General features: G+C 41.8%; 1 protein-coding gene across 2 annotated transcripts; it reads right to left on the reverse strand.

Moving 5' to 3' along the window:
* Positions 1 to 8,506: 8,506 nt before the first annotated feature.
* LOC147617816 (microtubule-associated protein 70-1-like) lies at positions 8,507 to 25,213 on the reverse strand. 2 transcript variants are annotated; one of them, XM_086776076.1, is made up of 12 exons: positions 25,038 to 25,179; positions 24,029 to 24,578; positions 22,494 to 22,579; positions 22,200 to 22,265; positions 21,875 to 22,045; positions 21,599 to 21,769; positions 21,288 to 21,443; positions 21,036 to 21,182; positions 20,869 to 20,940; positions 20,228 to 20,767; positions 19,943 to 20,130; positions 8,507 to 9,113 (listed from the first exon to the last, which is right to left on the reverse strand). In XM_086776076.1, exons 2-12 carry the CDS (start codon positions 24,276 to 24,278, stop codon positions 9,095 to 9,097), a joined length of 1,866 nt encoding a protein of 621 aa, XP_086632202.1. In that variant the 5' UTR covers positions 24,279 to 24,578; positions 25,038 to 25,179; the 3' UTR covers positions 8,507 to 9,094. The 2 variants fall into 2 exon arrangements, with proteins under 2 accessions (XP_086632202.1, XP_086632203.1); XM_086776077.1 differs by lacking the exon at positions 8,507 to 9,113 and having other exon boundaries at positions 19,939 to 20,130; positions 24,029 to 25,213.
* Between the last annotated feature and the right edge of the window lie 295 nt (positions 25,214 to 25,508).

Genomic DNA, 25,508 nt, shown 5'->3' on the forward strand with positions numbered 1-25,508 from the left:
TCAATCATTATAAATAGTATCATCAATATACAAAATCTAAAATTCATTTTTAATGAGAATATTTGATATTAAATGTTTACATAACTAACTCTCATATATATTATTATTAATTATAAATATTATTATTTTATTCATTCAAATTTTTTTAAATAATTAAAAATTAAATAAAAATATCATTAAGGTCGTCCTTACTAAGGAAGACCTTAATAGAACTAAGGGTGACCTTAATGGTCACCCTGAGAGAGACCTTAATAGAATTAAGGTTACCCTTACTAAGGGAAACCTTACTAAGGTTGCCCTTAGTAAGGGCGACCAAGCGACCTTAGAAGGTTGCCCTAAGTAAGGATACCCTTAGTGAGGGCTACCTTAGTAAGGTCACCCTTACTAAGGGCGACCAAGTAAGGACCACCCTCACTAAGGGCAATGTTGCTCTTAGTGAGGGCGATGCCACTCTTACTTGGTCGCCCTTACTAAGGGCCACCAAGTAAGGGCCACCCTCACTAAGGGCAATGTTGCTCTTAGTGAGGGCGATGCCGCTCTTACTTGGTCGCCCTTAGTGAGGGCAATGCCCTTACTAAGAGTGACCTTAGTAAGGGCTGCTCACTAAGGGCGACTTCACCCTTAGTGAGGAAGACCACCCTTACACTAAGGGCGGCCCATGTGGGTTGCCCTTACTAAGAGGGCCGCCACCTCTCTCACCCCTAAAAGTTTATCTTGCTTTCTTTTGTTTTTCTCCCTTTATAATTTACCTTTATCTCTCTCTTTATTTCTTTATGTCTTTCCCTTGCCTCTCTCTTCTCAATCTCCTTATTATTATTCACTTTCTCTACATGTCTTCTTTCCTTTCTCTTTCAATCTCCTTCCCTTCTATTTTATTTATCTTTCTCTTACTCTTCTCCCTCCTATTTCTCATATCTTGCTTTTTTGCCTTTCTCTTCTCCTCAATATGGCGCCTCCTCAACTTGAAAAAAGGACACGTGTTTTTAACATTCAACAATACAAAAGTAGTTGTCTGTGGTGGTGGCACTGTGTTGCATGTAAAATCCAATGTCGATATCATGCATGGAGTTCCTTTACTATCTGGGTATTCTGGCATGTCAATTGAAGATGTCAAAGTAGAAGAAGTACTGCTTCCTTTTCCTCTCGAAGATGGTGATGTCCCCACATTAAATCAAACCAAAGGATACATCATTTTATGGCCAACAAGATATTGCGTAAGTATTTTTATATCTATTGTCTTCTTGTTAATTATGTTTATTTTTTAATATTTTACTTAAATTAGTTTATCTTGTATATGTTGTTGTGTTTAGATTGACCCACACACAATGGATACACATGTAATTAAATCTCTAAAGCATGGAAAACTCTTAAAGAACATTGCTACTAGAAGAGGGAGCTGAAAAATAACGTGAGAATAAATACCACTACATGATCACACATGCAGCTCGTGTGTGGCTTGAACTCCTACTACAAGATAGTCTAAAGAGAGTAAAGGTAAGTGTCATCCACTTTTTAAGTAATCTTGCATAAGGTCTTTTCTTATGAGTGACAAGCACAACTTCTATGTGTATATTACAAGTGAAGCGATCCACTCCTTTGCCACCTATTCCCTTGTGCAGACTTGTGCCTAACCCCTTTATAAGAAGAATGCAGTTTAGGTACAAGAAGCTGGCAAGGGAATTCCACACAAATGGCTATGTTGCCAATCGATGCAGGTTCATTTTCTCTATCTCCTCATCCCACAATCCTGTTAGAGAAGTATCACAAGATGATGTTAGTAGATGGGATGACATATGATTAATGAAAAACGAGGAGTTCGAGAATGTGATCAGAGACACAGAGTGGGCATTCTTGTCTAAGAAGATGTTTTATGTGTGGGATAGCAATCATCGTGTTGTGGCATGGATGGACGAGATAAGCAAATGTGAGTCATCTTAACATGCTATGTCTTTGAATGCGGTGTTAAGTTTTTTAAAATAGCAACAATGGACTAATTAGGTTCACAATGAATATAGCATTCAAGAATGTTGTATCAAGACATCCATGTTGACGCTATCCTTATTGAATTTAATGAGGATAGGAAGAGGGAGGTCCTCACCATCATAGCTCTCTTAAATAGTTAAGGGACTGTATACATTATGAAAATACTTGTTTTAAATCTCTTTGACTTAGGATGGTCCAGGTGTAGTATGTTTTTTCTTTTGCCCAACCATAACTCATAATTTGTTTGCCATAGGATGAATGAAGTGGGCTATATTTCATCGTCTCTTATAGATAAAGTGTGCCTCATTAGGGTTCTCAGATTAGCAAATAAAGAAACAATTATAAAGCACACAAGAGTGATAAACAAGGCATGAATAAAGAAGCATGTCTCGATGCAAAAAAAAGGTCACCCATCTTGGTACAACTATGAACTTTCAAAACTATTCCAAATAGTATTCTAGGTACAATATTTATATGGCTTGGTAGAGGAATAAATAATTCTAATATTTGTAATATATGATTAACGTCTATATATTCTCATACTAATGTAGTAACCTGCAAAATATAGGATGAGTACCTCGCTGCCACCACTAGAGAGATTGACCCCCTTGTAGATACCTTATCTGCAAAAGGAGTTTGAAGACAAATGGAGAATTGCATTTTATAAAGATAAGAGAAAGTGGAGGAATGCTACTAGATGGTTAGCCGTGATTGAAAACCCTATAAAGGAGATGGTTTCTTTGAATAAGAAAACATATGCTCTTTTCTCTTAGTCTTTTTGGTAGGCAATGATGTATTTTGGTTTTAATGTTGCGGTTTGATTTTGGTGTTATGTGGTGTTGCAGTCGACTAGTGCAAGTAAATTGGGATGACAAACCATATTGTTTGACATAGGCTAGGTTGTATAGCTTGGCATCTAGCACATTGCCAAATGACCAGAAAGCTATGATTTTAGATATCTTGATTGATGGAGATTCTCAAAGGCTGAAGGACTTGCAAATCCCAAAGAGTAAGTAATAATTAGTTCCCCTATTTTTTTCATATACTCAAAGCATTGTATCTTATATAAATAACAATTTCAATGGCAATGCAGCAAATGCAAGTTTTTATTCTAAGATTGGCTAATATGAGAAGTGATATGGCATGAGATTGGATCACAAGGTGTGGTAGTCCTTAGAGAAATTACAAATAAGTATCAAATACAATTTTCAGATACATTTCAGGAGGACCTCGTCGATCTCAAGCGACTGTATTTTGGGAAGCTGTTTAAGAAAATGGTGGGGTCCTTGAAAAAACAAGGCATGGTAGCTTCAAACCCTACTGTTTGTCAAAGCTACTAAGCGTGCTGTATTTAGGTCATAATAATCTAGAAAGACTAATCACTACTTTATTGTGTTCTTATATTCGTAATCTCAATAGAAACAATTATATATAGGTGGATTTGTAAGTGCCATGCCGAGAATTATATTGTAGCTATGCCAGCCTCGAGTAACGAATCCAGGACATGAGAACACAGTGTATACACAGCAACAACTTTGAGAAATTTGGGATGCAAGGGTATACAAGAGATGTCCACTATTTCTTGACTTTCCAAATGGGAAATTTTCTAAGAGCGAGAAGGAGATGTACACTCGAACTTATAAATTAAAGCAATCCAAGATGGTATGTACTATATATCTACTCATGCTAGTAATTAGATTTTTTAGTGAATTTTTAATATTATATCTTATATCTTTTTGAATCATGGTTTATATTATGAATACTCGAATTCTACATGACCAATCACATCTTCAAGCAAAGAGCAAAGAGCTTATGTGGAAGATCAAGAGGCTAATGAAGATGAAGAGGATAATGAAGAGGATGATGATGATGAAGTGGCGAAAGTGCCAAATAAGGATAAGAAGCCTATGCAATAGAGGTCCAGCTAGTACTACTATACCATACCCTTTAGTGGGTGACAGGCTACTGAAGGCACAAGAGCTAGGGAAAATGGATCACTCAAAGTCGCTATGCTCCAATTTAGCCAAAGGATCAAGGCTTGCCAACCCGTGGCTAGTTGACTTACTCGAGATATGAATAGTCACATTCATGATCTCCCATCCCTACAAGCAATGGCAGTGCGAGCATTTAGTCAACTCACGAGGCGGTTACGAAGAGATACTTCCTGATGCTAATGGGAAAGTTGCAATCAACAACTATGATATTTAGCCTACCCTTTCTCCATCAAAGAATATGCTAATATATACAAGTCATCTCCAAGGCACCTTCATGTTGATCCACTGTTTATGCCTCTCAAATGAAGGTTCATACGTCAGAGAGTTCCACAAAGGGCATGCTCAAGACTCTCACTTGATCTAAAATTTTCCTTACTTCAAGCACACCCTCTTCAATACTCTAAACCGGCAACACTAGTCCATGCTTACTACTGTCCATGCATGGCAAGCAATCCCCGATCCCACCATAGTAGTTACTGTCAGGTTCTTCAAGCTAATCCTTCTTCTAATTGACATTCACGATGACTATGTCCAAAGCTACAACAAGAAAGGCATGCACTTCAACCTCGATTAAGGGCCCTCTGACAATGGAATCATGTACTACTATCATCGACTGCATTGCCTACCATCGAACATGTACACAACTTCTGAAGACATGATTGATACCAACTTTTGGAGAACACTATAGTTTCTTCTCTGAACCCTTCATGTCCTCCAAATAAGGAAAAGCTACTATAAAGAATATCTGGGACAGCAAGCCGTGCGAGTAGCAATAGATTTCAAGGAAGGAATCTTCATCAACAGAGGTAGGGGGTATGTTAACCCATTTTGGATTAACTTAGCAACTCTTCATTTCATAAGAGACATGGCACATTAAATATCATGAAGCAGCACTATAAACATTGTAATTATGAGAATAGCTGGCTATGCTACAAAACTATGTAACTTGTAAGCTTCTAGTTCATCTTTCATTAAGTTTTGGGCGTCCAAGTATGAATAAGGGCCAGTTGCATAAATAACAATATTCTCATAATGCAAGACACAATCCCCCTTTGTGCCAATTGAGTCTAGTTGTATCTCATTGTTCTCTTATGTCTATGATATGTTTTTGTGTGTGTGTGTGTGTGTGTGTGTGTGTGTGTGTGTGTGTGTGAGAGAGAGAGAGAGAGAGAGAGAGAGAGAGAGAGAGACCAGGGAGAGAGAGAGTTGAGAGTTGAGACGAGAGAGAACTACATTTCTTGACGCATGTGCCTCTTATGCTTGTGTTCTTGAGTGTGTTGAGTAGAGAGAAGTGAATGTTCTTGTATGGAGAAAGACAACCTTATGTGCCTCTTATGCTTGTGTTCTTGTATGCAGAAAGACAACCTTATAGTGAAACCTTGAGGAGGAGGCAAGAGAGTGGAACTACATTTCTTGACGCATGTGCCTCTTATGCTTGTGTTCTTGAGTGTGTTGAGTAGAGAGAAGTGAATGTTCTTGTATGGAGAAAGACAACCTTATGTGCCTCTTATGCTTGTGTTCTTGTATACAGAAAGACAACCTTATAGTGAAACCTTGAGGAGGAGGCAAGAGAGTGGAGCTAGCTACCACTAGCAAAGCTTGGAGTCTACAGAGATAAGACCTAAAAGTACATGGCAATTACTGAGGGAGGGATCTTTGCCAAGGATGAGCAATTCTCAAACACGCCGAGATAGTAGACAACAAAAAAGTTTTCTTTTAGTATCATTCACCCACATGCATGCACTTGTGGTGAATGACACCGAGGTAAAGAAGAAGCTAGAGTAAATAGGGCTCAGGAACCTGGCAGAGGCTTTGCAATGAAGGGTCAACACAAAACATTGTGCCGGGTTCTCACCTCCTACCCCAACAGGGCACCAAGAGGGGCATGGTTACAAGTGCGGATGGATTCAAGAGGTCCATTTTGATAACAAAAAAGCTTATTAGGAATGCCTTCCACCTTCCTGTCAAACCCAGGCCAAACCCCCTTCACAAAGAAGCTGAATTTCTTTGACATCTACCCACCCAATAAGGTCAACAACAATGGAGCTAAGTTCGTTGCCCTCACAGCTCCCAAGCTGGAGAAGGCCTGCAAGGTTGCCATGATCATGCAAGTCAAACAGGTATAACATAGTGGATATGCATAACGCCTATCACTTACACAAGGGTGAACAAATGTTTAAGCAAACATACTCCACAGGGATTTCACACACTACCTCACAAAACATTGCAACAAGGTGGTGAACCCCTCTCTCCTTACACAAATTTTAAGCCATTCTATTGAGATTCCATTGCCAGAAGGTGAGCTTGAAGAACCCTAGGTCGCCACCCTGGAACAAGACACAATGCAAAGGGAGCTAATGGAGGGTTTAGTAGTCATCATAGATACAAAGAAATTGGTGGCGCAACTTGACTTAAGCTATCAGGAATAGGCACCAAAGCAAAGAGTAAAGAAGACCCCTAGACGGACCCCTTTTAGTTTCCCCCTCAACTTCCACTCATCATGAAGGACACGAGAGTACTATACGAGAAGCACCCAGCCCTCCACCACCATCTTCTCCAATCCCACAAGAACCTGCCACTCTAGAAGTGTAGGGAGAAGTGCAGGGAGAAGCCACTGGCCCAACATGCCACTCAAGAAGCCTGCAGAGCAATGAGATGAGTGGAGCACACAGGCAACATCGCCAACCTCCACCACACCATCAAGTTCCCTTTGTCCCTCCTCAAGATTTGGCAGGCCCATTCAAATTGGAAGATCTAATTGTCCAAGTCTAATCCCGCACTTTTCCAATACTCTAAACTCGCCATTCATGCTATCGTCCATGCATGGCAAGCCATCCCCGATCCCACCATATTAGCTTTTGTCAGGTTCTTCAAGCTAATCATTCTTCTGATTAACATTCAAGATGACTATGTCCACGACTACTACAAGGAAGGCATGCGCTTTGACCTCAACAAAGGGTCCTCTGATAGTAGCAAAATCATGTACTACTATCATCGGCTGCAGTGCCTACCATCATACATGCACACCACCTTTGAAGACATTATTGATACCAACTTCTAAAGGTCAGTATACTTTCTTCGCCGACCCTTCGTATCCTTCAGACAAGAAAAAGTTGCTATATAGAATATATGGGACAATGGCCATGCGACAATAGATTCCAAGGACAAAATCTCCAACAGGTAGACAAATGTTAACCTCATTTTGGATGTACTGAGCATCTCTCCATTTTTTCATAAGAGAAATAGCACAATAACTGTCATGAAGCGGCACTATAAATATTGGTATTAGTTGCCTATGCCAAAAAACTATGCAACTTGTAAGCTTCTAGTTCATCTTTTAGTAAGTTTTGATGCCAAAGTGTGAATAAGGACCAGTTGTATAAACATTCTCATAATGCAAGACACGATCCCCTTTGTGCCAATTGAATCTAGTCTTACCTCCTTTCTCTCTTGTGTCTATGGTATGAGAGAGAGGGAGTTGAGAGGACAGAGAACTATTTTCTTGGTGCATGTGCCTCTTATGCTTGTGTTCTTGAGTGTGAAAGTAGAGAAGAGTGGATCTCCTTGTATGGAGAAAGACAACCTCATGGTGACAGCTTGAGGAGGCAAGAGAATGGAGCTAGCTACCACTAGTAAAGCTTGGAGTCTACAAAGATACGAGCTTGGACATGGGCAAGTTTCCCACGACAAGTTAAGGTAAGTATTGTCCATTACACTAGGAGAGGGATGGTGTAGCCAATAACATTTGTCTCTACAATTCTCTCTATATTTTCCCTGATTGCCTCCACCAAGATTAACTCCACCTCCATGTGAACCATGGATCTTTACTCTTTACCATTTCGTCCTTCACAAACAATCAACCTTGATAATAAACTTCCAATTTGGTATGAACATCTAGGCTAATGTTTTACAGTAAAAAGATGGTGGATGTTTGTTAGGATGACTCTACAAGCCTTAACTAGGATCTCTTTTATGGATGCACCTATGCCTATAGATATATACACCAAGTTATATTATCCCTATTCATCTTACATAGACGTGTACATTGTCAAGCAAAGATATCAAACCTATTTGGATTTGTTTAATCCCCGAGTGGGCAATATGTGTACATAGGCCTTGGCACAACTATGCTCAATCGAGGTATCTAGGATGCAAACCTCAAGTTTAGGTCATGCAAAATCCATGGGTGGAGCATTCATTTTTCACAAAGAATATGTTAGAGCTTAACAGTTAAGACTATCGGCCTATTCACTATTTTGAAGGACCTTCATTTAAATTATATGAAATCATTCAATTAATTGTGATTTAGTGTAAAGAATAAATATGCTCACCCTAAGATTCTGTAATTCTTAAAAAATGTGACATTTCAGTGCCATAAAGACATGTTTTGTTTTGTCTCTATTCAATCTCTTGGCATTCGTGCGAAGTTATCTAAGCTAGAATACATCATCCACCATTCACGAAAATGCAGGAATGCTTCCAAATAGCTAGCACAGATCTGTAAGACTCCTTCAAACTTGGGTGTGCTGTAGGAGCATCAACTGAACTTAAGGCAACTTCGTGCACATTTGGAACCTTAATAGCCTCCAGATGACTTTCAAAACAAAGCACACACAGGAGTGCCCTACAATTTGACAGCAAGAAACAAAAGAAGAGCCAAGCCTTGTGATCTCAAAATAACAGTAACCTTTTAAGCAGGTGTTGCAGAGACGCTATGTATTTCCTGGTATACGCATAGGGAAATGGAGAATAATTTATCCCCAAAAAAGTCCAGCTCTCATATCCCTTTTTACTTAAAACCTCCTACAGATTCACATCTTACGAAATCTGGAAATGATTCAAGGAAGATTGTTATCTTCAACACCAAGATCCCCTTGACCACACTCAGCTCCAAAGCACTTGAAAGTAGCCAGTGAGGATGCCATACAACACTTTGATACTCATGATAGCTACAGTGCCTGTAGCCTTCTGTACACATGTTCACGGGCAGCTCAGCTTCAAAGCATCCCCATGTAGAAGACAATCAGCTCTACTCTAGTGTAACCTTGTCTTGCCGAGAGCTTTGCCTCTTCTCCAACATTTGATAGTAACAAGTAGATGATCCCGAAACGCCCATCTCAAGGATTTCTCATGCTTCTGCCACATTAAACCATGCAGAAATTTTTATTTCAAAAAAGGCTATTTTCAACATCCATTTCCAAGTGCCTCTTTAACAAAATGAAGAATCTATAGGAGAACCTCTAGACCATCGACTCCATCATGTGTGTGCTTGGACTGAATCACAATTGAAGAAGACTTCACAATTAAGCATATGCAAGGTAGTAATACACCGTTTTCATCTCTTTTCTCCTTCATGCACCTATTAAAACAAATTTTTTACGAACTGTTTCACATGGCTTCATGAGTCTTGTTCAAGAACCAGTTAACATGAAGACAATTAAAAAGGCGTCTGCATGTGACACACATAACCCCAGGCGCGCACTGTGTCAGTAAGAGGCAGACTGCCACAGACAACCATAAGGGAACAGCCAGGAGTGAAAAGTCTCAGGCGGATAGCCCCAGAAGATTGGCGCGCTGCCTGTAGGCCATGAACAGGCCCACAAAAGCAGTGGACAAGTCCAATTGGGAAGTGGGTGGGAGAAGGGCAGTCAGGCAGGTCCAGCACCTGGCAGGTAGGTGTGGCTACCTATGGATGGTCAGAGTCCCTTTCTGCAGCCCAATAGCAGGGGGACCAGACAATGCTGTAGGGGGCCTATAAAAGGGGCATCCCTCACCCCACATTTTTCATCTTTATTCTCTCATAGCCAGCCCATAGCAGTGGAACAGCAGCAATACAGCAGAACAGCCAATATGTTCCCGGGTTCTGTGAACAACCAGAGTGTTCTCAAGTTCTATTGAAGATAATTAACAATACTTTTCATTGAAAGGTATGCATGTAGAGCAGCAATTTGCTCTGAGTTAAAGCAATAAAGTAGTAGAATTAGGTATCTATTGTGTTAGTGTCTTTACTGAATGCTTTCATCACTCTGTCATTCACCTCCACTTCAGACAGACAGGCCTTACGTTTGGTATCAGAACTTGGGTCTCATAGTACTTTTGAGCCTTGCTTTCAGCGGAAAGCCCCAAAAGGTGGTTTCAAAGTATAATCGAAAATGGTGAGCTTGACCGCGGGATATGTGGATGCTACTCGGTTGGGAACCCTTAGGAGATGGCTCTTTTTTTTTTCAAAAAGGCCTCTCAAATATTCCATTTTTAGCCATTCTCAGTGGAAGTATTGTCTTGGGGACAAGTCTAATCTGTCATCTCAAATGACTTATGTAATTTAGCTTTGGAAGCTGAAATCTGATCATCATTAGGACCTATGAGTAGCATGTCATCCACATATAGGATGAGTATCATCCAAAAATGATATTGACTTTTGAGTTATCTCTTGTAGATTCTCGACAACATTAATTATATCTTGTTATATCATTAATATTCACTTAAGGTGTTTCAAGTATTATTACTAAAAGAAAGGGAAACACTCATCAACCGGAGTTTGCACAGTGGAGGTGTGAAAGGGACAGCCATGTATGTAAGTGAAAATGGAAAATAATCATGTAATGACTTGCTAATGATAATTACAGTTTGCTAATCCTAGCTATGGTGGCTTCCCCTTTTGTGAGCCCTCTTCCATGAATGCTATCCTTCCGAACATAGAGGGTACTCTCACTCGGACTATTTTGAAACCTGTGAGCAACCAAGAAGTAGGAGCTTGCTTGAGGCCATAGAATGCCTTTCTCAACCTAGATACCTTGTGTTTATGACCAGGCATAAATGAGCTGCCAATGTAATAACACACCTAATCGTAGTCATGCATGAAGTGGGAGCAAAGGTCTCATCATAATCAATCTGCCGAGCATAACCCTTCGCCACAAGTCTTGCTTTGTACCTATGATTGTACCATCAGACATTCTTTCAAGTTTGAAAATTAACATAGTTACTACAAGCATTCTGACAACCAAATCTAGTCCTCCGAGAGAGTGGAGCTATGAGTCGGCTGTCCTGACAAAGTTTGCAACAGCCATCTGGGGACAGTCCTATGGCTGTCCTTTCATCTCCAACTTTGTTTATGGTAAGGTGGTTTTGCCACCCATCCTTCTTACAAAGGATGAGATATTTGCAGCTGATGAGTATGTAAGAGACTTGGATATTGCTTTTGCTCAGGTGCGGACAGCCATTGCAAGGTCACAAGACAAGCATAAAAAGACTGTCGACAAGCATAGAAGGCAATTGGATGTTAAAGAGAATGATTGGGTATTGTTGAAATTTGAGAAAGCAAGACTTGCAAAGAGGCCTGGCAAAGAGGGTACATATCCTAAGCTTGCAACCAGGTACTATGGGCCTTTTCGAGTCATCGAGAAGATCAATGAAGTGGCTTTCAGATTGGCATTACCTAGTCATTGACACATACACAATGCTTTTCATGTGAGTCTCCTTCGCAAGTATGTAGGGCCGGAGCCCAATGAAATGGTCATTGAGGATCCACCAGAGGTGGATGAGCTTGAGGAGATCTTGCAGCCAGAGCAAATTGTGTATCACAAGGAACGCAAGCTTACTACAGGCAAAGTTGTGAGGCGTTACCTTGTGAAGTTTAGAAACTATCTTTCCATTGATGCTAAATGGGTAGATGAAGAGTTCTTCAAAGATTGCCCGCATGTGCTTCAGACATATTTGGATGCTTTTCAGTCGCGGACAATTGTTTAGAAGCCGGGGGAGGGGGGGGGGGGGATGTCACCATTTGGCCACCCAATTGGTCCACCCGTGCTTTCTTATCATGTATGTACATTGGACTGGTGTCCATGGCAATTGTTTATGCCAGGGATTGATGCCACTCATGTGATACTGTAGACTTGGCTTTCCGTTGGGACTTGTGCCTCCGTGTACATGCCCGGAAATGCTTGGTGGATTGGTGTTCCATTGGGTCTGGTACCTCGTGTACTTGCCTGGACCACGTCTATTTTGGTATAGTCTCATGAACGGGGATTGTCCATACTAATGCTGCATTGCATAGCATCTTTATGTGCTTGCCTCCAAATGAAATTGCATGCTGTTTTCATGCCTGCATGACCTATGTGTAGTTCCGGGCTAGGGGACGCCCACCCGTGAACCGTGCGTGTGAAACTGTCTGCTGATATGGTTGTGTGGCATGTGAACAGGTGGTAAGTATTACCCAATCTAGGCTCAAATAGCCCTTAGGACTTAGCCAATATTTATAAGTGAGTGTGTTCCCACTTCGTTAAAGTTTGGGCGCCCAAAAGTCGCTTATAAATTATGACCGCTTCCAAGTTCACACTCACTGAAGTCCCGAGGTGGACAAGACTCAATGTCCAGGACCTGATCCTCCACTTTTACTCGTAAATGGGCATCTCCCCATGTCCCTTCACCTGATTGGACCCCAATTCACTTACTTATTAAGAGAAAATTCGTGTTTTCTCTTCATGAAGATTTTTGGAGGCTGAAAACTCTGTTTTTCCACCATTTCTCTCCATTTCCAAGCTCTCCATAGCCATACCCAACTTGCTAGGGTGTTTTCCAAGCTTCCAAGAGTGTTTCCAAGTGCTATTCACTCTCCTACTCACTCCCAATGACTGAAATTCAATAAAACAGCTCTCATTTTTGCTGTAATTTTTTGTCTTTTTGCTGAAACCCTAATTTCAGCCTTCCTTTCTCAAGTTGAACCATAGGGGAAGCTCTTTCCCAAGGCTCCCTTCATCCTCTTGAAGACTTTTGTCGCGAAGAAAGACGACAAATCAAAGATCTCAACACTCCAAGGACTTCCATCGCGAAGATTTCCGCTGTCATCGACTCTACTTGCTATTGGTAAGCTTTTATGCTTAAATATGGGAGCAAGTAGCAGGAGGGAGGAACCGGATTACAAGATCACATACCTTGTGTAGTGTTCTCTTGTCCTACGTGCTCTCTTGCAAATTGTTGCTACCATGTGTTGGTGGGAACAATAGAGAGCAGATGGTAGGGAACATGGGTACTTGAGAGGGTAGTGTGGGTTGTAAGTCTACATCGACAACCACTTGTTTGCAATACTGTATTCATATGCATTGGTATGGAAATCTGGTTAGAAATGCCCATGATACTATGTACTTGATTCTCCCAAGATTAATATACTTTATTTGAGAGAGGGGTCAGCCGTTCCGGCTCATTGTGTGTCTCTTGTCAATTCAACAATTTACTTCTTGTATTTGAACAAGTGTCCATCAAATCTTAGTGTATTTAAGTGTATTGATTAGCATTGTATTCAACCAAGTTACAATTAGCAGAACCTCCTAGCAAGTTTCCCTCGTCTTCCCAAGACCTTCAAAGGCAAGCTAGAACAGCAGTTAGTTCTCTAACATTTGAAACCTGTTCCTTATGGACACATTTTCACAGTCATCACAGACCACCAAGCACTTAAGTGGCTCCCGACGATGCCAAGTGCCCAGTGGAGTGCTCAGCTCACTAGACAGAGTCAGCTCTTCCACCAAATTGGAGGAATGATCAAGTACATCCTTGGTCGACATAACCCAATAGTAGATGTTCTTAGTAGAAAGACCAACATCCAGACCAATCAGGAGTCTACCATTCTCAACATCTCTAGAAGAGACTTAAAAAGCATAAAAAATCAGTATGCCGATTCCGCAAAGTTTGGTACTCAACCCAGTTTGGCCCTCAATTTTGAGCCTGGCCATTATTCAGTTCACAGACAGGCAAGTAAGTTTAGACGAGATATCCACTTCCAAGAAGGGGATTGAGTCTATCAGTGCATCATGAAACAAAGATTGAAACAAGTGGACAAACATTATCCCAAGCTTTCATTCCGTAGTTTTGGTCCTTTTCCAATAGTCAAAAAGTTAAGTGATGTCTCCATGAAGTTAAAGTTGCCTACCAGTTGGACAATGCATGATGTTTTCCATGTTTCTTGGCTAAAACCATATGTTGGTCCAGAAGTGTTTGATGTTTCAGATGAACAGCAGCCAGATGTGGTAGACGAAGCAGAAGTTATTGAGCCCGAGCAGATCCTTCTTCATCGATGGAAGCATGGTTCCGGTCGACGGATGCGTCAGTTCTATACGAAATTCCGAGATCAAGGTACCCACGAAGCCGTATGGCTAGACGAGTTGTTCTTCCAAGAGTACCCCCAGTTGTTGGTGGACTACTTGGAAGCCATGAACCTGCCGCCAAGCTAAGCAGGAGGGAATGTCACATGGTGACAAGATGACTCATCATCAGCAGTGCAACATTTGTACATTATTAGAACCCAGTAGGGTAATATTTGTCGTACGTCGTGACCCCATTGTACATCCTCAGTCCGAATAAGTCAGGTACGAGCTACGTAAGTCATTCCTCAGCCTTAGCGGGTCAGTCAATCAGTCAAGTCCCTTAACCCACTTGGAGAGAATCATGTAGAGTCAGTAGAAGCCTTAGGGTTTGTATCAGAAAGCACTCTGCATCCTGCATAATATGCATTCATATGCCTGTGCATCATTTAGAACATCCCAGAAGCCTTAGGGAATTTACTAGGATTTATCTAGTATTTTTTCTATATTTTATGGTATTTATTTAGCATTTAATGTCATTTATAAATATTAACTTTACTAAATAAATGACCAGCCAACTTGACCAGCCCCTAGTTAGTGTAAATAGGCTTGCATAGGGCTTAGTTCTTCATTCAGTCCTCAGAATCCAAGCGTCTCATATCCTCAGCCCCAGGAGCATCCCCGCCTGCAGCCATAATCTCATCCAACCCTTGGAGCTTCTGCGTTTGCTTCTCCAGCCCTTGAGAACCTGCGTTTTTGCTTCAGTCAGCCCTAGCAATCCAGTACACCAGTACTGCAGTCCTTGTACCTCAACGCAGCAGTTCAATAGATCATTCACCAATTCAGCAGTCCCTACAGACCATAGGCGCAGCCATACAGTACCTCCACAGACCCAATTCAGCAATCATATCTGCGTTTTTCTGCATACCTCTTAGCCGGCTTGTGTATAGTTCTCTACAGCCCTTCGTTTACAGTTCTACAACAGTCCAGCATCAAATCTACAGAGCAGTATCCCGCCTTATATGCATCATCCATACATGCAACTGTCATCTGGCGAAGGTAACATATCATTCATAAGCATTTATAGCATAGTTACATAGCTTAAAACAATCCACCGCAGTCCTTTCTCAACCTCAGGTGTGCAACCCTTCCTCATGCCCTTGGGAAGAGTGCATAGGCTCGAGATCAGTTCATTGAGAAGTTTCTATAGCCGTGTTCAGTTCAGCCAAGCTTCCGATCCTCCGAGATCTTGCGTTTGGCTTATCTACAGTCCACAGTCATTCTCTCTAAAGTAATAAAGCAAATACTATATCGGTAACGGGATAGGGGACCCTTCAGTGGGTAATTTGGGACCCAATCTGGTGTACAGTTTTCATATCTCTTTAAAGTTTGAAGTATTAAAGTGGATTGCTAAACTCACGAAACTCAGGATACAGAAGACGGTGTGAGCATTTGTGTGACAGGATCCTCCAATACGAGGACTTCCGCTGCATATAACAGCGACTCACTTCATGTGCGTAGGTACAATACGCAGCATGCAAGTAGTATGGACATCAACACACAATATGAATGCAGTACAAACAAAAGCACAGGTGTACGGACAGAGGTGTGCCAGTGTGCGAAAATGCTACATCGGCTATATGTGCGGTACAGGACCGTATAGACAGCACAGTACGTTGACTGAATGAACGTCGCACGAGGGTGTATAAAGAGGTTTGGGCTCACATGTGTACAAAAAGGTACGGGCTCAGACAGGGCAGGCTGAAGCTTGTGCTCTAATACCACTATTGGATTTAGGGATAATCTTAGGTTTCGCAATGAAGCATAGAATGCACAGTACACAAAGAGAGAGAGAGTGAGCTTGCACGATGCACACACAATAATGAAATAGTGAGATTGGGTACAAAGTACAAGATGTGACCTTTAAAACTCACTCACACACCATCAAGGTGTGCTCACACACGAGGGTAAAAAACCTTTGATATACAAAGGTAAAAAGTGCCCCATGTGGAGAATTCTTACTCCTAGTTCACACGTCAATGCTAAAAACTTACACTTCCAACTCTCCTCTCTATTGTGCTAGTTTGCAATTTAAGCCTTGAGATTATGGAAGGCAACAAGTTCAAGGGTTGTGTAGCATGCAACAACTGGTATGATCATGTAACACACACCAAGGCCTTCTTTATATCAGAGGTCGTCCCTCAACCTGATGTCTTGACATCGTGGAAGGAGACCTGCCATCCGTTGCTCTAAAGGTTTTGCTATCTGAACAACGAACTGTTGACTGCAAACATAGATCAACACGCTCGGCTCCTTTTTTGATCACTCCTCGGACCTGGAGATGAGAAATGAGTGGAATTCCAAGAATGCTCATATCCCCACAAATTATGACAAGCTCAAGTAGATTGTCAACAATAGTGAAGGTGTCTTGCCTATTGGAGGTGGCAATTCTCGTAGCTACTCTCGGGTTATCGCATGACTGGAAGTTGTGGTGGATCATCCATATGCAAGAGCATGGGAAGTCGAAGAGCCATATATAGGGTGTGGTGGCACCTTGTCATAGATATCTCCTCTGGCGGCCGGGTTTTTGGGAGGAGCAACGGTTGGGAGATGGGAGCCCAACCACCAACGTTGCTCAGTGCCCTAGGAGGTGTACGTGCTGCTGCTGCGTGACTTTGACATTGCCACCAATCAAGAATGGATGCAAACTCCGGAAACCACTAGATGTCGAGAATCATGTCACACCCCAAAAGTGGTGAATCCATGAAGTCCCGTTGGAATGTGGCCTTCTGATCATGGAACTAAAACTACTGACCTTTGTGAGTGATATGCATGTGAAGACCAAGTGTAGACCGGTCCACAATCAAATGGTGTGATACTAAGGTACAACCCATCTTAGCAGCCACCTATGGAGAAATGGCATCCTCGGAGCTGCCCATGTCGAAGAGGACAATGAATTGTTGTCCCTGTGTTGTGCCATAGGCATGGACAAAGCGTTCTTCAGTCCCTTGGCCTCGCCCTCCTGCTTATCATCAAATACCACGGGAAGCAGCTACTGCTAGGGTTTGAGGCTTATCTGGACTTGCTTGGGCTTGCCTCTGTTCAGTGCCTCTGTTCAGCATCATCTCCTAACTCTGAGCTAGAGTCAAAGCTCAATCGTGAGATTGAGACTTGAAATTCTGTCCAATAAACCTGATGCCAATATCCAACCCCCTGAGAAACTACTTCAACTTTTCTTCCTTGCATTTTCCCAATTGTTGTCATGGTGATGACTTTGTTGGAGTACATCATCATGGTTTGGGAGAGTTGGTAAAATGTGTCCTCAAGATTGGTCATGTATTGGGTGGGAGAATCTGGTTTTGAGTTCAAACACAAAGGTGTCCCATACACAATTCCGTGCCCCTGTGGTCAGATCTACATAAAGACTTGACCAATGCTGCCATCAGGTGGACTTTGTCTTGTGGATTTGTAATCTTAGCCAATGGAAAATATGCAACAAACTAATGAATAAACTGTATAACTCCTGCAAAGTCATCATCTATAGCAAAAGTGATAGAATGTGCAGCGGAAGAAGAGAAAGTGGAAACACAGGAGAGAGAGTGAGAGAGAGAGAGATGGAGAGGAAACACATGTGAGAGCTTGCTCTCAATATCATCACCAAAAGGAATACATGTCCCAAGCAAGAGGGGAGAAAACCTCGTATGTGAGGGACTGCAGCAAACAATGCTAAGCAAGCAATGAGAAATGAGGGAGGGAAGCCAGCTATATATATGCCCATGAGTAGGCAGCCGACTGGTGATAAAAAACCTCCACGACTGGGAAAATACCCAAGACTCCATAATATGGGGAATAATGTGGGAAAATATATGTGAGGGGTGACCAGCCCCTCTGACTAACATGGTCAGTCCTAAAGGCTAAAATAGGACACCAAATAGAAAGCCAGCAAGAAGGGGATGATGTCTAACAAAAAGCAGTAAAGATGGCCGAGGACTTCGCCTAGGCATTTCCAAAGGAGATAACTCAACAGAAAATAAATTAAACTTTGTAATTTAGGAAATTTTGTTAACTTTTGGGAATAAATAAATCTCTGCAGAAAACTCCAAAACAGAGAACCTGATGGTCAAAAATAATTAAATAGACCTTAGACAAAGGGAAGGCTTGTAGCTTTAGGTTATCTGTAAATTTATGAGTTTACTTCTAGACTTAGATTCATTCAAAGCATGGGATAGGTTATAAGATGAATTGACCTAACCCTACAAAATTATTTAGTAAATTTAGTCTTGAATTAATCTAGAGAAATTGTAGAGAGAGAAGTATTAGTACACAGGCCTAATTTATCCTGGAAATCTTTTTGTGTGCATAAAAAGGTTCATTAATTCAAGCATAGAATCTTAGAATGGCTTTAAAATAGTTGAATTTTATTTGGCAAGGTAAAATGAAATGATCACTTACCATCATACTTACTAAAGTTTGATTGAGCACAAGTGACCGTGGTGATACTAGAATTACATGGCTTCCTCATCTAGCTTGTGTTGATGCTCCAAAGCTGCGAGTTTTGTATGGCGTCTTTCTTCTTCAACCCTGTGTTTGGCTTGCTCAGCCTTCCATTCCTCAACAACTTCTCGGCGTCTTTGTTGTTCCATCAAGAGAAACATGTGTTCAAATTCCATGGGACCCTGCTCTTTATGCTTTCTTGCTTCTTTTGCTTGTTGAAGTTGTAGCTTTAGTAGTCTGTTGCTTTTTTCTTCGGCAATGTTTCTTTGAAGCTTTCTTCTTCTCCTCCTAACACGGTGGATGGCTAGGTGGTTTTTCCTGAACTCAGTTTTACCATCCACTAGATGCTCTTATTTAGGCAGCCAAGCTGGGTCACAACCAAAAGCTTTGATACCAAAGTAACATGCAACTCGTCAACACCAAATTGGGTCCCAACCACCCACTTAAGGACCACCCCCCGCAAGCAGCACGAGTATGAGTTGTTGCATTGAGACATGGGCCATTCTTATATAGGGCCCGAAGAGGTAAGTGAAGAGTCACATCCTGAATGCAAGGGTGTGGCTGAGGACTAGCAATAGCCTTCACAATGACAAGCTCATGGGTTGAGCCACAACTAAGGAAGTCGGGTGGATGTACCAACTCTTTCCCAACTAGCTACCAGGCAGAAAAAGCGAGAACAGTTATCTCTTCTCCAGTTGTCAAACTTACATGCTAGCACTTGTCATTGTTGCATTGGTCGAATGCATGCCCTTGAGAAGGTTCCACCTTGCTAGTGGACCCCAGGTTTCTATGTACTTTTGACACACACACTGTTGATTGTTTATTTCCTATGCAGCTTGCAAGTTTTACCATGCAACTGAAACTAAGAGATGTTTGATGGAGCATGTACTATTCAAAAAAGAGGTGTACTCAGAAAGGTAATATGTGGGGAGACTCTGCCCAGTTGGAAATAATCAAGTGTGCAAAGTGCATGTGAGGTCCTTGTATAGGAGGGCTTCATCTAAGAGCTGCCTTAGCCCCTTGGGTGCACTTACCAAGCTCCCAGGGCAAAACGTTTTTTTTTTTTTGTCAATTTCAGTGCCCCAAAGGCATGCCTTCATTATGAAACCTTGTAAATCTGCAAGCTTGATTTTGGATGCAAGCTAGTCCAGATTTGCATACAAATACCAGACAAATCCACAGTAAACAGAACGACCCTTTAAGTAATATTGTCCAGTCAGTGAGTAAAACAAGCAAATAGTCCAGTCAGTGAATAAAGCAAGCACCACAAATGATCAGCAAGAATGACTAACTCAAAGCCACAACAAATCAAGAGCATTACTGTTACAATAACTACGTGGACACAACTAAAGCTTGTCTAGCAAATCAGCACAATACTTTAAGAAAGAGAACCGCTACCTTTCAGACAGTGATTGAGAACTACTTAAAGATCCCCTAGCAGCACCCTGGCGCCTGGGCCTAATCTCATGATCCCTGCCTAGGCGCATTGCAGCTACCTCTTTCTCCATGTTGGCCACCTCTCTCCGCATCTTCTTTGCTTCAACATCCATTGCTTTTGTCAGCGTATCAACTTTTCTCGAGAGCATCTGGGAAGATCACACCATAAAAAATTTAAAACCCTTGTATTCACATCCCTGAAACACTTAAGAACATTTTCAATGCACAGATCAGTTCAAAACAAACCTCGATTGCATCATCTTTGTCTTTCAGACTTTGATCCTTCTCGTGGCTAGCTCTTCTCAAAGCAATCACTTCCTTTTGCAACATGTCATACAACAGACCAGAAACTGTATCACCAGGTCTATCAGCAACCTCGTTCTTGGTGTCAAGATTTTCCTTCATAGTGACACTGGAGTCACCCCTGGAGACGGGAGTTGGACACCTGTGATGGTCTTCAAAACCGTTTGAAAAACTCGTGCTCCTGCTGGGTAAACTGTCAGCAGGGCCTCCCCCATCAAAAGATTTAGTCAACTTTGCATTCCTTAGTGGTGAAGAACTGGATATAGAACCTCTCGCTTGTGACACTGAAGTACGACGTTTGCTGTTGTAGCCATTTGCTGCTAATCTCAATGCATCCTCGGCTCCTCCGATCGACTGACGCCTAGAAGGCCCATTCATACCACTTCTCGAGACCTCTTCGCCGGGAGAACGTCGATGAGGAGCGCCATTTGTTGGTCCTTTCAAGCTGTCTTCAAGTACTTTGAGGCGCAACTGGAATTTTTCCTGCAAAAAACACACAGGTGGGCCTCGTTGTTGCAAGGGTGGGCCTCACAAAGTTCATAAAGCACTGTTAACCAAGCTAAATGCTGCCCAACAAGACAAACCTTTAATTGTGCCTCTGTCTTTGCTGTGCGATCTGCTAAACTCAGCTTGTCACGAAGCTGTTGCATCTCGCCCTGCAGCACACAGTAACCCTTAAACAACTCTTCAAAAGCATGAACGATAATTGCATGATATAATAGTTAGTAGCAACTAATATCTGTGTGCTTACTTGCATAAACCGTCTCTCCTCAAGCCACTGCCTTACAGGCATAACTTTATCATTGGCATCTTTCCATTCATTTGCAACCACAACAGCCACCCTATTAGCAGTAATCTTTGCTCGTGCCAGCTCTCGTTCAAGAGTTTTTTTCTCTTCCTGTAAAATAAAAATCTATTCTCAGGCATACAACATGACGTCAACTACCTTGTGGCCACCAGAATGTGTAAAAAGACCTTGATTTGCCACAGGCAAATTCCTTACAATCAAATGGTTAACGTGTCGCTGCTGTTCCCGAACAGCATTTGCTGTGGTTCCCCCGGCAAGGACAGCTTCTTCAAGTTCAGCAACAGTTGTACTCAGCTTTTCTACCTCAGCAATCTTCTGTCTGTGCATCTTTTCCAAAATCTTATTTTCCTCCTGTCTCATACAACTAGACAACTTTAGTTCTCTATTCCTTCAAAATCAAACAGATACTTGCCCTTGAATCTTGAAAGTATAAAACACTAGAAAATCAAAGCTGATCTCAAGTGCCTAAACACCTGAAGCTACAGCATTCGCATGTATAAAGGCACCTGGCAAATCTCCAACTGCTTCATCAGTTCTTGGTTGCGATTCTGCAGGTCATCTACCATGGATGCCTTGACTTCTGCAATTTGAACAGTCCTTTCTGCTTCCAGCAGGGCAGCTTCTTTAGATTTTGTCAATCTATCAAGGGCCCGGTTATCCTCTTGTAGCTTTGCAACCTACAAAACGTTCAGCAAGTGAAATATAGGTTGACTTAAGCTACCACTGCATTTCCATAATGCATGCATTGCCATTGATAGAAGATGAAGGTAGCTAGAAAGTACTTCTTGTCGTGCAATTTTCAGCTCAGCCTCAAGAGGTGCAAGAATTGCCTCTATCGGGGGCATGTCTTCGTCTTTTTGAGCTGCCTGAACTCTTCTAAGTGTTGCCTCAGCTGCAAATTGCGCTGCTAGGGCTGCCTTTTTCTCATCATTTATCCTTTTTGTTTCTAGATTCTGCAACACCAGATATTGTACCAACCAACAATAAATCATATTCTCAATTCACAGCTGTAAGATCACTGCTCCATCCTCCCTACATGATTATAGATCGCATTATCTATAGCATATAATTTATGATGATAAGCCAGTTTCTGAATCTGAGCACCACCTTGTTTTCCAGCAAGAGCTCTGTCTGCTTGAGCTTTCCCTCCACTTTCCGAAGCTCATCATCTCGCTGAAACCCACGCTCTATGTCAGTTTGGGTCACACAATAAATCAGCTCTGCACATAAAGTGAAGAAGAGAGAGAGAGAGAGAGAGAGAGAGAGAGAGAGAGGAGCTTCTAGAAAGCAAATTGGTACTTCAATATCCATATAAGCTTTGCTAGAGCCCTGTGTGACAAAAAAGGAGCTAAGACTAGTTACATAACACTCCTAAATCATGCACAGGTGATGCCACAATACCTCTTCAAGTGCCTTCTCCTTGGCTCGCTCAGTAAGTTTCAATGCTTTAATCTCAGCTTGAGCTTCTTGAAGTTCTCGATCTTTATCTGCAACAGTTGAGCCAATAGAAGGATTACCGTGAAGACCCTCCTAGCATTTCAATTCTAAAATATGTATACCTTCATAAGGTTGAAATATATCCACCTTTAAAATTGAGAGAACAATTGCACGCACTTAACAACAAACCAACATAATCAAGGAAAATACTGAAAAAGTTTCACATAGTACACGAGGACAAAGGAAAAACACAAATTTCTGAAAAGTTACAAGATCAACTAATAAAGTACTACTAAAACAAGAACCTTAACAAGTTACCATTTAAATCAGTAAAACTATACTATAAATATAGGGGACGGAGACACACACACACACACTCCTAGCAAGCCAAGCAATATTTATGTTCTCATCAGAACCCAAGCATAAGTTGCTCACTAAGTCTTACTCTTGGGTGGTGGACCCACTGGACATTAAGAAGCACATTCAAAACGTGAAAATTAAAAACAAATACATTAAGACTTCTAGGGGGGAGAGAGAGAGAGAGAGAGAGAGAGAGAGACTAATGAAGCAAACAATAACAAAACTTTTGTTTCAATTCTAAAACATACACATTTAGACATATACGTGGTCTTGTAGACATGCCCTCCATCTACATATGAGCATGTTAACCTTCTTAAGTTTTATAAACTACCATATTTTTGTTGTAATCAAAATCTGTTGTCAACCTCAACACCTCCTCTTTTTCCAGGACTGACCTAAGACTCTTTTGGCCATTCAGAAAGAATGCCATGTCATTCCCGCAGAGTCAATCCGCTCCATCTTGACTGACCTCATCCATAGCCCATGGGAGCACCTAGGTCCTAAAGGGCACCTCCAAGACCATGCAGGACCAATCTTCAGCTTTTCAGCATGTCTAGAGCCCAGGACCTTTTACATCCGAAGGGGACGATCGGCCCATTTGGTGATAAAGGCCTCAATGTTGCTCATGTTGTTCTCTCCCCCCTCCCCCTCATATGTAGCCTCCCTCCAAGAGCAGCCAGCCATGGAGAGAACCCCATTTCCATCTTTTCTAGACATAACCCCAAGAAAAATACATTGAGCATGCCATGCTAATTGGAATGTTCATTTATAAAAGTGTACTCTCAATACTTGGGAGATGTCATTGATGATGTATGGAAACACACATCTGAGGATACATTATCACTTGGACAACTCAAAGTTGTTGACAGTAATTAGCATAGAGAGTAAGTTATCCGAGAATGTGAAATCGGTAAAACAGCTTAATGATGTTTCTTAGGAGCTGGACTTAGCCATCCATGTACAGCCTCTTCTTGCACCACTCTATTTTCCTTTCAAATATATACATGTGCATAGAATGTGTATGTAATACACATATAAACAGCATCTCTTGTACAGAACAAATTTATCCAACGGAATGCAAGTTACCAAAAACCAAAACACAACTTCACACACAGGCAATGTAGGTAAGATTGTCTTACCTCTAACATCGTTCTCGAGCCGGCTCAATTCTACCTTGAGCGGATTGGAGCCATGAAGCAGATTGAAAAGGTCATCTGTCTCCAAGCTTTGCTTAACTGCACTCTTGCGCCTGGATTTTGTCTGAGACCTGGGAGCATTGGTGGACGGATAAACATTGGCACCGAAGTCATAAGCCTGCTGGTCATTCCTGTGTTGGAGGAAATTCTCATCCTCATCAATGCTGCTCATGCTGCTCATGTGTTCTGACATCAAGCTGTCAAAAGAGGTTGCAGCTACACAGATAAAAATGGTCACTCCATCTTAACCCAGTCAACAGGTACCCCTGGTCAGCTAGCAAAATTCTGGAAAACGACATGCAAGGAGGACACCATGTACAGTGTCATTGGCATTGTCACGAGTGAAACAGCTCAGCTCACACCGGGGCGTTCCCCTGCTGCGTCATTTCGGAGTGGTAGACAAAGGTGCGCCTGAAGCAAGCTCCTCAGAATAGAGAAACGTTTCTCACAATAGGGAAGATGGCGTGCATGCCAAACAGATTCAAGTGGATGCCTGTGTTTTCAAGAGAGACGATCAAAATTAGGTCAAAAGGAATGGGAGGACATGGCAACAGCAACGCATTTTAGCTCTGGCTGAAGGTGTCTCGCGATGGCGTAGCGTGAAAAAACATGTGTACTGTTCGTGTTGAAGTCCATGCTGTTCAGGAAGAGACAACCTCGCACAATGTAGATGAAGCTCCAGGTGAAATTAGGGTTACAGAGAGAACTGCAGAGGTAGCGGCAGGAGAAATGCAAAATGGAGCTGCAGGTGAAGTTATGGTTCACAGTCCCGAAGAGGTATCTGGGTTACACAGAAGTGCAAATGCAGCTGCATTAGGGTTATTCCTTTTTGCCTTTCGAAGGCAAGGTCTTCTGCACCTTCTTTCTCTCTCCGCTCCAGCCAAGAAGATAGAAACAGAAAAGGGGGAAAAACAAAGAAGACGGAGGTTTCAATGCTGTGTGTTTTATGTACCTTTATAAATCATAGAGCTTTTCTTTCAAGGCCGGCGAGCTCGCCTAAGACACAATGTGCGACAGAGAGCTGCTTCACAGAGGAGAATTTTTGAAAAATAGCAGGATCGGAGAGGGCGAGGTCTGGCTATGGCGGACGATACAAGAGAGGAAGATGAACCTGATTGTTAAAATAGGTCATTTCCAAATTTACATTTACAGTAGGTGTCCTATTTATTAGTTGCAAGAAATGATATATGTACATTCGTAAAAACCATGTATACATACCTATTTTTTAGTACCCTTTGCATGCACATGATATGGGGGTTCTCTTAAAGACCCGGGATATAGCTTCAAAATCTCCTTTCTATAATATAAGACTAGTATTGCACCCGCGCATTGCTGCGGCGGCGGTCGACCAAGGTTCCAGAAAAGAACTATTCCCTCTCTACAACCATCTCTCTCTCTCTCTCTCTCTCTCTCTCTCACACAC

This window comes from Cibotium barometz, chromosome 36, assembly GCF_041138505.1.
Source record: "Cibotium barometz isolate CiBa-2024 chromosome 36, ASM4113850v1, whole genome shotgun sequence".
NCBI classification, from domain to species: Eukaryota; Viridiplantae; Streptophyta; class Polypodiopsida; order Cyatheales; family Cibotiaceae; genus Cibotium; species Cibotium barometz.